This window comes from Poromitra crassiceps (genome assembly GCF_964638095.1).
Source record: "Poromitra crassiceps genome assembly, contig: HAP1_SCAFFOLD_171, whole genome shotgun sequence".
Taxonomy (NCBI): domain Eukaryota; kingdom Metazoa; phylum Chordata; class Actinopteri; order Beryciformes; family Melamphaidae; genus Poromitra; species Poromitra crassiceps.
In genome coordinates this window covers 408,142-424,645 of record NW_028152206.1, presented here as the reverse complement: position 1 = coordinate 424,645, position 16,504 = coordinate 408,142, and the positions used below count along the sequence as shown (strand labels likewise).

Sequence of the window (16,504 nt, the reverse complement as noted above, 5' to 3'; positions counted from 1 at the left end):
TGTGGATGTGCGGATGTGCTGTCGCAACCGACACGGAGCGGCTCAATTGTGGGAGCAGATTGGCTGCTGCAGGCACAGCTGCAGTAACGTGCTTCAGCATATCGATGCATACGGATGCGATGCGATTTCCGTTTCCATAACGACTTCTTCTTTGTTTTTTCCTTGCCTTTCTGTTATGTGGAGAGCACTGTCGCCACCTAAGGGTTCTGTAAAATAGGTTAGACACATTCAATAGCTCCCATATTGTAAGAGGCGATGTAAGAGGCTTAGATCGACACCCCCCCGTCAAAAAACGCAATTGACGAACATGTTCGTCCTTGGCACTCTACGTTACTATTTGAAATGACGAACATGTTCGTCCATGGCACTCAATGAGTTAAAAAGCACAGACACTTTTTTTAGTCATCACAAAATCTATACCAAACAAATGCATCATACAATCCTTCTGTAGTGTCAAAATTCACATTATAAAGATACATAAAAAGTGTCCCACCGTTTCATCTTGGTTGCCAAGGCTGACAGCCTTAACTCCAACAGGCCTGTCCAAGTGGAACTCTTTTTTTAATACATCCCATCTAACTAGTGGGGTCTTTTTCCCCTCCAAAGTCATTCATTCAGGGGCCCTTTACACGAGGACAGTTTCTGGAAGAAACGACACAATAGCGTTTCCTTCACACCTTCTCCCTGTTTACATGAGCGCTGTTGAATTTTTAAAACGCCGTAATGTACATGCCAGGTCGCTAGGTGGCAGTGTGATCACCTTATTCTTTACCCATACAAGGACGCTTCTGCATGACGTCATTTCGAAAATCGTCTTTCCGGTTTTAAACGCGGAAGTAGAGTCCGCCTTCCGCAGTCATTTCGACTTGCCAAAAAGCTTTTTTCAAGCTAAAAAAAACCCCAAACTGTTTTAAAGTTTTAATATTTGTCGGGTGAGAATGTAACAGTTTATCAGAATAACGCCTATTGGAAATCTTTAACGAGCAGCGAGGACCGGGAGGCTCCCGGTCAGCGCAGCACAGTCAGACTGTGCTGTCGGACTAGCTATCTGTCAAACCCTACTGTTGTAGTTAGGCTACTGGCAGTGAGAAAACACTGTCGACGTGCTTTTGTAACTAACGTTAAACACAGACCGGGTACAGCCATCGGCTCCTCGCAGCAGTAACGTTATGAACATGTAACTGAAGTTGGCCGCAGTGTAGCTTAATTCTGAATGTTGCCAAACTTCATTCATACTGACGTTTTATTTGGTTGCCAACTCGCGCACGGCTATGGCATAATCGCGTGTGTCGCCTGTGCAGGCACGTCAGAGTTTCTGAAATGTGCCATTCCAAAACGATTACATGGAGCACTCAGCGGGAAGCGTGTCAAACAATTCCACTCTGGAGGGTGGTTCCAAAATGTGTCGTTTCCTAAGCGCGAATTCGCCGTCGCCGTCTAAAAGGGAGGCACTGATGATACAATAATTCCCCGTCACCATAGGAAACCGTCCTCGTGTAAAGTGCCCCTTAGATGTTCATTTTGTTTCACATCAGCGATGCGATGGGATCTCAGGGAGGTCATGTGTCCATCAGGGTTCATGCCATACCTCCTGTGCAGAGAACAGTCCTTTCTCAGGGCTTTGCTTGCTTCAGGCAAGTTGATGATGATGTCTGGTCCATACAGTGGCTCTCCCTGCAGAAGCAGTCCACTATGCTCAAGGCCGGGTCCTTCCACGTTGAAGAGTGGAAATCCGTTTTTAAATGGCCGACTTGCAGAAGGGGCGAGGGCGTGCGCTCGGCCCGAGGCTGCAGACTGGGAGCGGACGTCCGGGGGGATTTTTTACCGTGCCTGGGATGACGATGATGTCGTTTTGGACAGCAACCTCTTCTCAGAGGCTGCTGATCTCCGCAGACCTCTGCGGAAAGCAACCAAAGAGGACCACCCTCACCCTGGCCACCAAACGCTGCAACTTGCTGTTGCCCGCCACAGTCGGCTCACAGCCACCACACAGCTGGGGAAGGAGGGGGAGAGGCAATCAGACACAATCCAGATACAAGCCAGGTTGCTACAGTAGCAAATGTAAACAGGGGCCATAGCTTTCAGTCCAGACAGAGCCATGCTTACCGGTACATAGGGATATTAATGATTAATCTGCGTCAACCATTTGATCGATCCAAACATATATTAACCGATTAATCGACAATGCTATGTGCCATTTTAAAAGAAATTGCTGAAATTATTTAACAAGACAAGGGTGAAATTTAACGTTCAGCGGTTATACAGAGGAAGAAGAAAGCCAAGCAGGTAGGCAAAAAGTCCAGTGTGGGAGAATTACAGCCAAAAAGACACCAGTATTGTAAACATTGTAATACAATGTTGAAATTCAGCACGTCTACAAGCACAATGACAGCTAATGCAGGAAGTTTGGTTGGGTGATTAACTTGTTGAGTGGGCCTAAAGACACGTTTTGTCTTTTCTATGTTGTATGACAAAAAGCTGCTTTTTGGTAATGATTGATTAATTGATCGTTAACATGACCAATTAATCAATTACGGAAATTGATTACAATTTGCATCCCTACCGGTACATATGGCTCAGCCAATTCCACTCCAGTATGAAAATACCGTGTGCAGAAGCTGTTTTGGTGAGTGTGTGTGTGTTGTGTGTGTTCTCACCTTGTCACTGTCCAGGGTGTTCTGTGAGGTGTGTGAGGCCAGAGAGACGGTGTCTGGCTGGCTGCTGCTGCCTTCACCCTGGCTGTCCAGCTCCCCCTGCTGGTGAATGGTGCGCTCCTGGATCAGGTCCCTGATGTGTTTAATCCAGGTCTGTTTGTTCTGGATGCTGGACGCCTGCCATTGGTCAGTGACGAGTGGGGGGAGTGAGGGTCAAAAGGTCAAAGGTTAGGGTCGGCCACAAATTGACTTCCTTATGCATTCTCATTTTATTCTCTGAGTGTGTCGTGCAAGTCTAAGATCGCTTTCACATATAAGCTGGTGGACTCGGTGCCATTCAGGGGGGTGAAGTTGCAACATTGTTGTGATTTTCATTTGGTCTGGTTCACTTTCACACAACAATTTGTCACAAGCACCAAACTTTCTGAACAATGTCACGTGGTCGAAACAGTCACTGTCTATTGGACAGAATAGAGAAGGGAAATCTCTCCAGCAGGCTTCTAGCCTGGCTGAGGGCTGACTGAACAACACAAGTGAATCCACAAAACACAGACATGGAGCAACACCACCTGCGATATTGGGATTTCTGGTTTTACTATCAAATAATTATTTAACAAGAATGTGCCCAATATGAGCAGCAGATGAGGCAGCAAGCTGTTGAACATTTCATTCTACAGATGAGAGTAGCCTACGTACCGAAGGAGATAGGCAAACCGGGGGCCAGCTGTTGATAAATGTGATGTTGTTATGATGACGTATGTCATGACGCAGTGCAGGTACTGTACACGTGTGCACGCCGCAGTGTTTGTTTTGCTTCCTTCTACCGTCTTCTACTCATGATGCACTGCATGAGTGCATCAGATGCACTGGCGCTCTTGTGTTTAGTCCGGGTTGCTTTCACACAACAAACGAACCGCGCCAGGGTTCACTTGGAAGCGAACCGAGACCCACGTTTTCAAGCGCACCAGAGTTTGTTTGTTTGTTCTGCAACAGTTTGTTTGCGCTTTCACACCACCCCAAACGAAGCGCACTATCTGAGGAAACGAACTCTGGCGCGGTTAAAGCGGACTAAACAGCTTATATGTGAAAGCGACCTAAAGCAACCTGTGCTCTTTATCTCTTCTCTCATTGGTTCCCAAACTGGGCTACGCGTACCCCTAGGGGTACGTGGAGGTACTAGAGGGGCTACTTGAGAGAATGGGCAAAATGGACTTAAGAATAAACCATGAAAATAAATGTGCTCAGGAATTGGAATTGCAACTCTTTCACTCTATTTTTTATTTTCTAAAGTTCTATTCTTCAAAAGGGGGGTTATGTAAGGGTTAATGCACGATGAGGTGTCCATTATCAGAAATTATTGGACGACGTGGAGGCGTGAACCGTCCGAGGCGAAGTCCAATCATTTCTGATAATGGACACCTGGAAGTGCATTAATCCGCTTATACCATGGTCACTTGCCAAAGAAACAAAACAAGACCATTCATTTATATTTTCATGCATTTTGCAATCAAAATGTAGTTTTCATAACCTTGGATATGAGTTGAGAACCGGCGAGATAAAATAGTCCCCTCGATTGCTGAAGATTATCATTGGAGAAAATGGCCGATGAGTGCCTACACCTGGCAGAATTTCTAGACCATAAACTAACTAATAATTTTGCCAATGTCTAAGAATGCAAAGCCATGTAACTGGCTGGTTAAACTCACATTCCAGGGAATTACGTTAACGTCTGCGGGTCTTATAAGACGTAAGTGGCGCGTGCCGCGCTCGGAGTAGAAAACCATCTGAAGCTTTCTATGTCGGAGTCCAGGTATGTTTTGTACAAGGACGTCTCTCAGTGTGTTGCTGTTAACTGCCCATTTCGTTGTTTTCTTTTTGTTGATCTCGTCTTTTTCCTCTTTGACTTGATTTGTATCAGTGATACAGGCAGTGCGCGCTCTTGCAAAGTTCCTGGCTGGCTTTCTGCAAAGTTATAAACAGAGCTGGTTTGACAGTTGACAGCTGAGAGCCGGCTTCTGTCAGCTGACATTACAACATCTCAGAAAACGACAGATTTCTAAATAGCAGTTATTTTAATAAACTGAGCACACAGGGGTAATCTAAATAGTTACTTTGACCAATTTTTTTCTAAACTTATAAAAGTGCCATATTAACCCTTAACGGTGGTATAGAGCTCAAATGGCTCTGTCGAGACCATGGCGCATTGATATGAATGGTGAACAGACCATTTGACTGAAACTACTTAGCTAGGTGTACATTATCACAAATTACTGGACACCCTGCAGCCAATCAGAATCCAGTATTCACCCAGACCATGGTATAATTAAGCAATATAGCATGAGAGCCAGTGTGTTGTGGCAAATATATCCCGCTGATCAGCTGTTATCCCACGAGGCTGCAGGCCGAGTGGGATAACTGCTGAGCAGCGGGATATATGCCACAACACACGCAGCTCGAGTGCTATATTGCTTTTATAAAACGGTTTCCAAGTATGATAATATAATAATAATAGTAATACTATAAGTCCGACTGCCATGGCATTCTGGTAGAGTCAGTTGAAACACTACTGTAAGGCGGGACCGCAAGAACGTGCGGGTGATTTGATTGGATCGTTCTGGCGACTGAAGTTGACATTGGCCAATCCTGGCGCTTGCTGAGAAGCTGAGAGCTTTCTGGAAAGCCCGACACGCAGCTCGAGCGCAGCGCTGCATTCTCAGCGCTTGCTGAGAAGCTGAGAGCTTTTCTGCAAAGCCCGACACCAACTAACGTTATGGGGTTAAATGCAGGTTTTTTTTGCAAAGAAGACATTAGCCCGCGTCTATTCTTGTACAAAACATAATTTTCTGCAAAGTATTAGTAAAGTTATAAGCGAAGATCGATTCACAAGGATCTGACAGCTGTCTCCGCCATTTGTTTTTTCTACATTGTCATTTGAGGTAACCAAAGCCTTTTAGTAAGAGAGTTGCCATGGCAACTCATAACCCATGGCCATGGGTTATTGGAGTGGGTTACGGGATTTATACAATGGCTGTGAACCAATCAGATTGCTTGATTTGAGAGAGCCGTTTTATAAGTAAGGGATAATGTATATATAGGCGGTGATTACGGGGGAAATAATGACCGACAGGTGATGATTGAGCCCGACGCGCAGCGGAGGGCTTAATAATTCACCTGAAGGTCATTATTTCCCAGTAATCACCGCCTCAATATACATTATCCCGCTTAGAACACGGCCTACAACTAAATCATTCAATAATCTGACAAAAATAATTATTCAAATAGATTTTTTAATAGCGTTTTCAACGACAAAGCGGTTTCATTCGTAATTGGCACACAAGACACCACAGCTGCAACTGGTTGGCCTAATTAGTAGTGTTTGCTGACAAAAAGCTCTTAATCAACTGATTAATCCAGGTGTGGCAGAGCAGCGGTCGGTTGTCGAGAAATAATGACCGGTGAATCTTGTTGATTGACCAATCAGAATCGAGTATTCAAGAGAGCCGTGTTCTAAATACCTTTAATCCGGCTTCCCACCCGCAGACAAGGCCAATTGTGACTGTATGGATGCCCGACCAAGCCGGAGGTAACGTGGGGGTTCGAACCCGCGACCCTCGTGTTGGTAGGCAGGGAATGTACCGCTGCACTACCCGCACACCCAGACAATCTAATTGTTTACACACAGACCATCGGCCCTGTTCATTGGACACTCACTGTCCTAGTAGCAGTTGCTGGAGTGCCGGATGTCCAGTGAAAGCATGGACAGGTCCGACCGAGACGGGTTCTGCTGCGCCTCCATGTCAGGAGAGTCCTGCATCATCTCCTCCATCTCCTCGATAACCTGCAGCAACACACAGTATAACATTGAGGGTCAATTCATGAATTAACTCAGCAATTCCAATTTAACTGAGGAACTGGAATTGGAAAAAAAATTACAGGAAACAGAATTGGAAATTAATTGGAATTTCAGTTTCTTTTCTCCATTCTGAGATTACACATAGTGTTATACTATATATTATCAATAGTGAATATCATAAAATGTTAAAGGTTCCTCATAGGCGATACTTGATGTATGACACGTAACCGTAATACAGAAATTATGATTGAATGCATTTATTTTGTTTAACTGTCTTTAATTTGAGTCATGATTAGTTGGATTTATAATGTTTAGCACAGTGGTTCTCAAACTTTTTCATGTCAACGACCCTTAAACGGACACAAATTAGACCACAGACCCCCATTTGATCATAATTGTCCCAGGGCCCCCCGATTTTTGCTTTGAGATGTTTACTACTGAAAGTGTACCAGCCGCTCCCTACACGCGCACAACGCACTGAGCATAGGAAACCAAGTGTCGCCCTAGGGCATCATCCAGAGCAGGAATACCACAGTCAAACAGACTGGGTGGATGCCCCGCAGTTTGGTAATGCCCCTTCTCAAATTTACTCTCCACACGGCCAGTTTAGCATTCCCTGTTTTGAACTGGCCACGGTGCCGCCTTAAAAGAAAGTTGTGGGATCTCCTTGTTAACTACATGCGACGCAGTAAACAAACTCACGTTTCCATCGGTCACATCTGTACATGTGTGAGATTCCTCCCACTCCCGCAAATATGTAACGTAGCCTACGTAAATACAGTGTTGTGTAGTGGAAGCCATCATCTTGCTCTATAATGATCAGAACGGGTGTTGTTCAGAAAGGGAGATAAACAGCGGACTTTTCAGTCCATCTTGCAACACACTATTTTTGTAGTTAAGCTACTTCTCTGCATAGGGCAGATACAAAATAAAGCACCTCTGCTTGTAACATGAAATAATTCAGGCATCTCAAGTAAAATATAACAAAATTACTATTGGTCTCACTCTGTCCATCTCTTTTTACAGTCTGACACACACACACACACACACACACACACACACACACACACACACACACACACACACACACACACACACACACACACACACACACACACACACACACACACAATACATAATACATAATACATAATACATAATATATATATATATATATATATATATATATATATACACATATACATATATATATATATATATATATATACTATACATACATATAATTTGTGAGTTTTTCTTGGGACGGGGCGGGGGCACAATGAAAACATTTACGCTTAGGGCACCCAAATGGCCAGCAGTGGCGCTGCCCATGACTAAAATAGTCATACATTGGGTTACTTATGGATGGAATTATAGTGAAAATAAACGATTCTCCTTTTTGCTGGGGCGCCCATGGAACCCGGAGCCCACTTTGAGAACCACTGGTAGCGAGTCGAGTCGAATTCAATTTTGTTACTCTTGTCATTCCAATTCAATTGTAAATTATGTTTCCTTACAGCTGGGTGACATTTCAATTCCAAGATTTGAATTTGAATTTACTATGCATTCTCAATTCAGTTCATGAATGGCCCGAAACCCTGATCAACCAAACCCAGTGAACGTCAGCCCAGTCAATGAATGTGTCTGAAACTTACCTGCTCTGCTGTGAAGAGCGGCTCCTCGCTGAGGCAGGAGACGATGATGGAGTGCATGTCCAGCTGCTCCCTCAGCCCCTCCTCGTCCAACAGCTCCGTGGCTCCATCACTCGCTCTCTGCCAAAGAGGATGGGGGGGATTGAATGAAAACCGTGAAGCTAGCACAATGAATATTTGAGATTTGTGGGATGAACTGAAAGGGCAGGAGAGGAGGGCTTGGATAGGAGGGGTAAATTAAAACATATATATGAGGCATGGAAGGGAGGGGTGTAGTCCTCCAACGCACCGGTTTCTCTTCCAGGTTGAACATGAGGACGTGGAGGGAGCGTGTTCGAGACTGTTTCCAGTCCACCGCCATCATCTTCCCATAGTTGTCCATTAAGGCGTTCCAGATTCTGTGGGGGGAATGAAAGAACACAACTCATGTCTTTTCCAACTTCTGATACCTTAATCTGAATACATAAATGTCCTGCTTTTAATAACATTTCAGTCAAGGCATATCCACAGAAATATCCCAATCAGATGAAGCCATTCTGATCAGTAGGTGAAAAGTATGACACACTTCCATAATGATAAAGCCACTGCTGCACTAACCTATTTTAGAGGACATTATTGTTTTAAACATCTGTTTATTGGTATTTTATAACAGACAGTAAGCAGTGTTATATAAATATGACAAAAACCGTGGAGAATTTGCACACACACACACACGCGCACACACACACACACACACAGAACCCTGTTTGTGGTGACTGCACTGCATGACAGTGTGTGCTGTGCCCTGCAAGAGGAGAAACCGCCATCTTGAGTTCTGAAATGCGTGTTTCAACATTCCGAGTCCGACCGAGTGATCCTTTCTATCGACATTAAAGGAAGACATTCACATATTTCTGTACGTTTTGGTTACATAGTTTACAACCATTTTAACATAAGGCGCTTTCACACAGATCGCGCAATATTGCAGTTCAGAAGGCCCGCAAAGCCGGCAGCCTCGCCACAGAAATTGCTTTCACACACAGCCAAGTAGCACTGCCACATTCCCGTCCTGGGGTGTGCTTTCAGGTGGCAGCCACCACTCCCGGATTGAAAGGCGAGCGGAGGCATTTACACCCAGCTCCTCCTAGCCCAAATGAATATTTTCATAGGTTAGTGTAGCCTAGGCTACTGTATGATGAACAAATTCATTCAACAACCAAACATCGCCGATGTACGCCAGCCAACGACGTGCAGCTGTGGTCGTTAAGGATCAAAGTGATAAAACAGGAAAGTGTTGTCCACAGGCAGCATGGTAACAAGGCTTTCAATATTCATCTGATCGACTTTATGGATCACAGATGCACCATCATGTAGCCTATTAGGTACAAGCCTAATTCTTATCTTTTGGTTCCAGTTTTTTGTAAGGTGACCTTGGGTGTCTTGAAAAGCGCCTCCAAATAAAATGTATTATTATTATTATTTATCATCTCTGGCATGCGAAAAGAAAACACGACATTTCTGATCGGGAGGAGAGATGTGAAACATCGATTTAAAGAGTTACAGCTTAGCTTTTAGGTGATAGCTCAAACTCAATGTACTTCGGTGATATTTTAATTCCGTTTTACACAAGGTGCAAACTACTGCTCTTGACTTGTCCACTGTGCCATTTGGGTGTTATTTAAAGTAAAACGAGCCATTTAGAAGAGCATTGCTGTCTTTCTCTTCCATGCCTCCACAGGCAGAAGACAGGAAACGGCTGCGAACAGCTTGACTACAAGTACAGGTGCGACGAAGGGACAAAATAGCGGCATGCGATTAACGCGATTAAAAAAAAATAAGAAAAAATTCTCTGGTAAGAACTTTGTGGAGTGGTGTGACATCAACCACCTCCAGCTCAACATCAGAAGGACCACCAAGGAGATGGTGGTGGACTACCGGCGAAGTAAAGCAAGCATCACATGCTAGCTTGTCGGGAAGGGGGCTAAATACCGCTCCAAATTTAGGGTCAATTTTGGCAAGGGAAAAACAGACATGGCCATTTTCAAAGGGGTCCCTTGACCTCTCACCTCAAGAGATCTGAATGAGAATGGGTTCTATGGGTACCATTTAAAAAACGACATGCAACGCAGCTAGACCTAGCCAGAGCCGTGTATATAGAAGAGACGCGACATCTCCATTCACTCCAATGGACCAGTTTCTTACTCTCAAGAGTTCCAGGAAGTAAGGTCCTGGATTAAGCAGCACTGTCGAGTTGCAGCAAAATGGACAGTTTGTGTTGTACTTTGAAAAAAAAAAATTTTTATTTTTTTATCAAATTGTACATGATCAGCTTTATTTTAGCATTCAGAAGTAGCGCGAGACCCCTTCCTGGCTGTTCATTGGCTAATGAGTCTCGCATTTTGGTCCTCCGCTGACCACTCTCTCTCTAGAGCAGTGTTTCTCAACTTGTGGGTCGGGACCCACAAGTGGGTCGCGGGGCTGTTTTGAGTGGGTCACGGATGTGTGCATATGAAAATAAAGTTCTACTCATTGAGGATGCTGGCGTCTGCAGCCGAAATTACTTTCTTTCAGAGGCTGTAGCGGGCTTATTTTTAATCTTCCTAACCATGACTCTGGGATTGTCTATTGTGTATGTCTGTTTGTACGTTGTTGTATCCTAGGATATCTGGCCAATATCCTGTCTGTTATATGTGGGCACCCGGGCCCCCTATCATAAGCTTTAAATAGCTTCTTTGGGGTGACCCTTTCATGCATCCAATTACTGTAAATATATGTATGCAGCATGTACTGTATTCCATGTTATGATGTGTGAAATAAACTAAACTAAACTAAAGAGAAAGAGTGAAGGTACTGGTACCATATGAAACTAGAAGACCCTAAGCCTAAGGCATCCATTGGTACCAACATGCCATGCTAGCTTGTTGTGAAGGGAGCTAAATTAAGCTACAAAGTTAGCTACTAAATTCTGAAAATTGGGTCACGACTTGATGACTAAGGAAAACTGTGAGTCGTGAGGCTAGATCAGTTGAGAACCACTGCTCTAGACTCTCTAGCTAGACTGGACAGAGAGCAGCCAAAGATCCCACAGAACAGGAGCGGAGAGCAGACAGACCTCTCACTCTGCAGCAGATTCCAAAACCAAAGATTGCACAGCGACCAAAGATTGCGCAGCGAGAAGAGCTCTCACTCTGTCACAGTTTCCCAAACCTACAAATCACTCACTTTTTTAACAACTTAATACACTAAAAACTTAAACTAGTAAATTTAAAGACAGCACAGTAACATCATTGCTGATCTCTCACACGCACGCACGCACACGCACACACACACACACACACACACACACACACACACACACACACACACACACACACACAATCGCTAAGCCCCACCCCCATACATTCTGTAACTATCGTTCCATTTATAGACTTAATTCTCATATACCTGCAGAATGACACATTTCTTTAACTGCCATTTATTTACAGCAGCCACAAACGGATCAAGCTAAGCCTGATCCTCAAATCAAAAGGGATTTGACCTAAGAAACTTATTGTAGCGAATCAGTGTTACACATACAGTGGTGAGCAATGGAAGTGTCTCGACTACAGATAGGAACTGATGTGGGGGAGTGTTACTGGGGGGAACACTATGCTTGTGGGAGACTTCCGGGGGAGACTGAGCATGCGGGGGCAGTCTCCGGATACCGCCTAGAGAGAAGCAGCTAGCTATGAGCGTGACAACCGCCAAGAGTTGGAAATATGAATAACTGTGAATAAAGACCCCTGTACCAGCAAGCAGCCTCTGCCTCTTCAATACCAGGAACGCTACATTATATTTATACAGTAAAAAGTAGAACAAAGCTTACAATACAATACCAAAGCATAAACAATGAATCAACTAGGCCTACAATGGCTGGGTTTCCCAAAAGCTTCTTTGCGCTAAGAAGCTAATTTAACCCTTCTTAAGGCCCCCTTAAGAAGCAAACGCGTTTCCCAATTGCTTCTTTGCGAAGGCATGCGTTTCCCAAAAGCTTCTTAGCGCTAAGAAGCTTCTTTGACCCTTCTTAAGGCTCCCGTAAGAAGCCAACGAAGCCAACGTGTTTCCCGATTGCTTCTTAGCCTAAAATTATCTTCCAATTATCTTCCGTTAAGAAGGCTGCGTTTCCCAAAAGCTTCTTAGCGCTAAGATGATCTTTCGTTAAGAAGGTTTTGTAAGAAGGGTCTGGGGCATTCTTAACACCTTCTTAACGACAAAAATCCAGCCGCATCAGGCAAAAGGAGATACTTGTGTCCACTGTTCCTCTTGTGTTTTTCCCTTTTTCCTTTCTTTCATGCACCCTTTAGTGTTTAAAATTGGGGAACAATTGAAAATCTCCCCTCTATGTATGGTTACTTGTGTTTTAAATGTTTTACCGTAGGCTATATTCCTCTAATCAGAATGGATTCCTTTTATAATGTTGTGGATTTATATAGCACCTTTCGCAGAACCCAAGGTTGCCTAAATTCTGTAGTGTTTCTCTGTTTTGTTGTATGCTGTGTATATAAAGCAATTTGAACTGCAGTCCATGTCTGAAATAAATAATATTTAATAAAGTTTAACATGACCATGATTAGGTTATTCTACAACAGTGTTTCTCAACCACTGGGTCGTGGCCCACTGGTGGGCTCAGAGTGCCATCAAGTGGGCCGCAGAGGACCTCTCACATCGAGATGGTGGACAGCTCCAGTTAAGATGCTTCTTAAGAGCCTTCTATTTTTTTTTATTTTTCTCTTCTGTTATGAAGGCGTTTGGGAAACACTTCTTTGGAGCCTTCTTAACTCCTTAAGAAGCTTCTTAACGCCTTAAGAAGCTTCTTAACTCTTAAGAAGCTTCTTTGTTGGGAAACTCAGCCAATGTGTTTTAAGAGTATGTCTACACACAACATCCAACTGGGAAGATAACATGTCAAAGTAGCTTTTTGTGAAGTACACCATCATCTCCAACCAACACTGATCCAGCAGAGGAACAGAACAACATTTGGAAACAAAGCGATGATCAGTTGTGTGGGCTCACCCTCACTGTTAGTTGGCTATTGTTTGTTTGTCACCTAGTTAGTACTTGTCCATGCATCTTCAGGAGACTCAGAAAAGTGAACCCACCTGATTTATTCAAAGTTCTTGGAGTTCTTGGTCCTTCACCTTACTTCTTCACTGTACAGTTCTTTCAGATGGGAAACTCTGGTTGGCTGGATTTACCGCTACACTCATGCTGATGACATAGGCAGCAGTGTCTGGTCTGCTCCAATCACTGGTGCATGTGTCTGTTGCACAATCGTTGAGCCACACCTACCAGCAGTAATGAAGCCAGAGATTGTCTATTCTGAAGATGAAACGCTCAATAGTAAGTAAATATCAGACATGGGAGACACTTTGATCCAAGTCTCAAAGTCACAACTAATTGGGTCCAAAAGTCCCAAGTCATTTTGTTTTGGGCAAGTCAAGTTGAGTCCTTAGTTAAGGCAAGTCAAGTCACTTTCCCCCCCCGCCCAATATAGTGCAGTCTTACCTTCCTTAGTAGCTGTCTAATAGTGATATTATTGGCCAATTTATCTAACTGTTCAAAAAGTATGACAATTAATATAATTTGTATTATAATTAAATAAATGTAATCAAACAAAAGTCAAATAACTTTGTACTTGGTAACATAAGTGCCTTCTCCTTGAAAGGAAAAAAACATTCAGTGAGAGGAGTGTGATTGACAGCCAGTCATCCAATCATAACAATGCTCTAAGGAGGAGCATGAGTGAGTCATCCAATCATGACAATGTTATTTCCAGCTTGCGCTCAGATATCGGATAACTTTACACAGACAAGGTTGACAGTCTTAATATTTAAACTGAGCAAACAGGGATGTTTCCATTTTGACAAAACATCCACCACAGATTTTTTTTGTGATAGTGTTAAGTTTGTTTTTTTGATACATAAACATAGGACAACACAACAAAGAACTATAGAAACAATAACTATATGTGTGTACTTGTGTACTATGTGTGTACTTGAGAGCAAAGCTAACCGGAGCCCAATTCCTTGTAGTGTTTGCATACTTGGCCAATAAAGCTGATTCTGATCCACCCGCCACAGTAGGCTACATACTCTCATACGTACATAAATACATGCATATCCCCACTCCACCACAGATAGCAATTCAATGTTTACTCTTTTGTGTGGATTATCATGTGTCTCTTCAAGCCCCCCCTTTTTTTTTTTTTTACCAAAACCTTTACCACAGAGTGAGCAAATAAATTGTTTCTCACCTGTGTGGACTATCATGTGTCCATCCATTCTGCATCACTGTCTTCAGTCTCAGATTCAGCAGAGTCTGAAGTCTTGTCATCACTAGCTGTTTGTAAATTACTAGCTGGATATAAGTTCCTGGCTGGTTCTAATACTCCACAGTCCTCTCCATCAGCTTCTGTTTTCATCTGTTCAGTTGAGCTGCTGGCTAGAGGCTCTGCCTCTCTGCCCTCCTCAGTTTGGCTTTGATGAAGCTGTGAGGACAGAGGTTTCTCTTCATCATCTTCACGCTTCACAGGGACAGGAGTGAATGGGAACTTGGTGATATGGGCCGTCTCCAGCCCATGAAGCTGCTCTCCCTCCTGACTGGTGCAGAGTTCCTCCTGTTCCTCTTTAATGTGTGGGGGCTCTGGGTCCTCCTGGTCCAGACTGGAACTCCACTCCTCCTGCTGCTCAGCGGGGACGTCTCATTTAATAACCAACGGCTGCTGGATGTCTGGAGGCAAGGCTTCTCAGTCTGTGCAGCTTCTGGACTTTAGACATTTTCATTTTCATACAGCGACAGGAACGTTTCCTCCTGAACTATTTACTGACAAACGTAATCTCCAATAGCTTCACAGCTAAACTGACGTGAGCATTCAGCTGAGAGGAGCGTCTTCTTCCCAACATGTCGCATTACCGCCAACTACTTAAATCTGAATAAACTCTATTTGATGTCCTTTTCCCCAGGGCCATTCCCCATACTACTGTATAACTCTACTTTTCAAAATGTTTGCGAGAGCAATAGCATACTTATTTGGTCCTCGCGTCACCAGGCTCTTTTGAAGAGCCTGGTACCCGTGGTAGGATGACCCGCCCGTCGGTCCTGATCCTGATGTGTTCCAGTCCGCAGTGTTTTCGTTCCCCCATAGAAATGCAGCAGTAGGCAGCCTAACCTCGCCAGTCGCTACGAGTTAGAGAAAAAATAAGAAGCATGGACATAGGCTACCAAACAAAGCATTAGAAACTTGCCGGATCCATTACATCTTTGAAGCACTTTGGTTCCTACGTTCCGCCCAGGAAGACCCGCGTCTTCCGGTGGATCTTGCGCTTTGTGTGCATCAATGTTTTCGTTCCCCCATTTTACTGTTCTGACTAGTCTCTAGAACAGACGAGTTGGCTTCCGCAATTTTCAAATGCTTCCGCCATACCTGCATTCGCCGGATGTAGATGAGAGAGTCTGTTTTAAGAGACTAGTTTTGACCGGAACTGAATTCTCTGTCAAGTGATTTACACAAAAACATCAATCATTTTTGTTTTGAATGACTATTCAGAGAGGAAGTCTTCAGTTTGGCCAGTTTTATTGGAAGAGCATCGAAACTGAGAATGGAGAAGTTGTTTATCTGAAGCTGAATCAAGTAAAGTTTTGTTTTGAGTGCAAAATCACACCAATGTGTCTCAATACACTTTCCAATAAACAACAGAACGATCAAAATAATCAGTTAAAAGACAATGAACTGTGAATAATGAATAATACAATGAACATAACAAAAACACAGTTGAATAGAGGAAAATATTCAATCCAGGGTAGGATAGAGTAAGAGAAAGGACATAAAGCTAGGTTAATTAACTATCTAAAAAAATCAACAATACTGTCTCAATTCATGTACATTTTTATGGTTAGTTTTAAATTAATTAGTTTTAAATTAATTACACACTGTGTGTGTGTGTGTGTGTGTGTGTGTGTGTGTGTGTGTGTGTGTGTGTGTGTGTGTGTGTGTGTGTGTGTGTGTGTGTGTGTGTGTGTGTGTGTGTGTGTGTAGGGCTGGGTATCGCCACTGACTTCCCGATACGATTCCGATACACAAGGTCCCAAGCCGATTCGATATCGATATTTTAGTTACAATACCAGTTTTGCTTTGATAATGGAAGAGATTCTCAAAGAACTAATGCTGTAAATTGTACAAGGAACCCTCTAACCTGGTGCATTATTAAAAAATATTAATATTTACATTAAGAATTAACCATAAAGCAAGCAGTTACATCATGTAATTCTTTTTTATTTAAACATGACAACATAGTCATTCAACATCTTATCTTTCTTTACAGTCTTCT

General features: G+C 43.4%; 1 protein-coding gene across 1 annotated transcript; it reads right to left on the bottom strand.

Annotated features, from left to right (window-relative positions):
• Positions 1–1,925: 1,925 nt before the first annotated feature.
• Positions 1,926–13,353, bottom strand: LOC310770689 (fasciculation and elongation protein zeta-2-like). The gene is made up of 6 exons (XM_083663421.1): positions 13,277–13,353; positions 8,449–8,557; positions 8,163–8,279; positions 6,366–6,492; positions 2,658–2,831; positions 1,926–1,993 (listed from the first exon to the last, which is right to left on the bottom strand). The coding sequence occupies exons 2-4, from the start codon at positions 8,539–8,541 to the stop codon at positions 6,370–6,372; spliced, it is 333 nt and encodes a 110-aa protein (XP_083519547.1). The 5' UTR covers positions 8,542–8,557; positions 13,277–13,353; the 3' UTR covers positions 1,926–1,993; positions 2,658–2,831; positions 6,366–6,369.
• Positions 13,354–16,504: the final 3,151 nt, after the last annotated feature.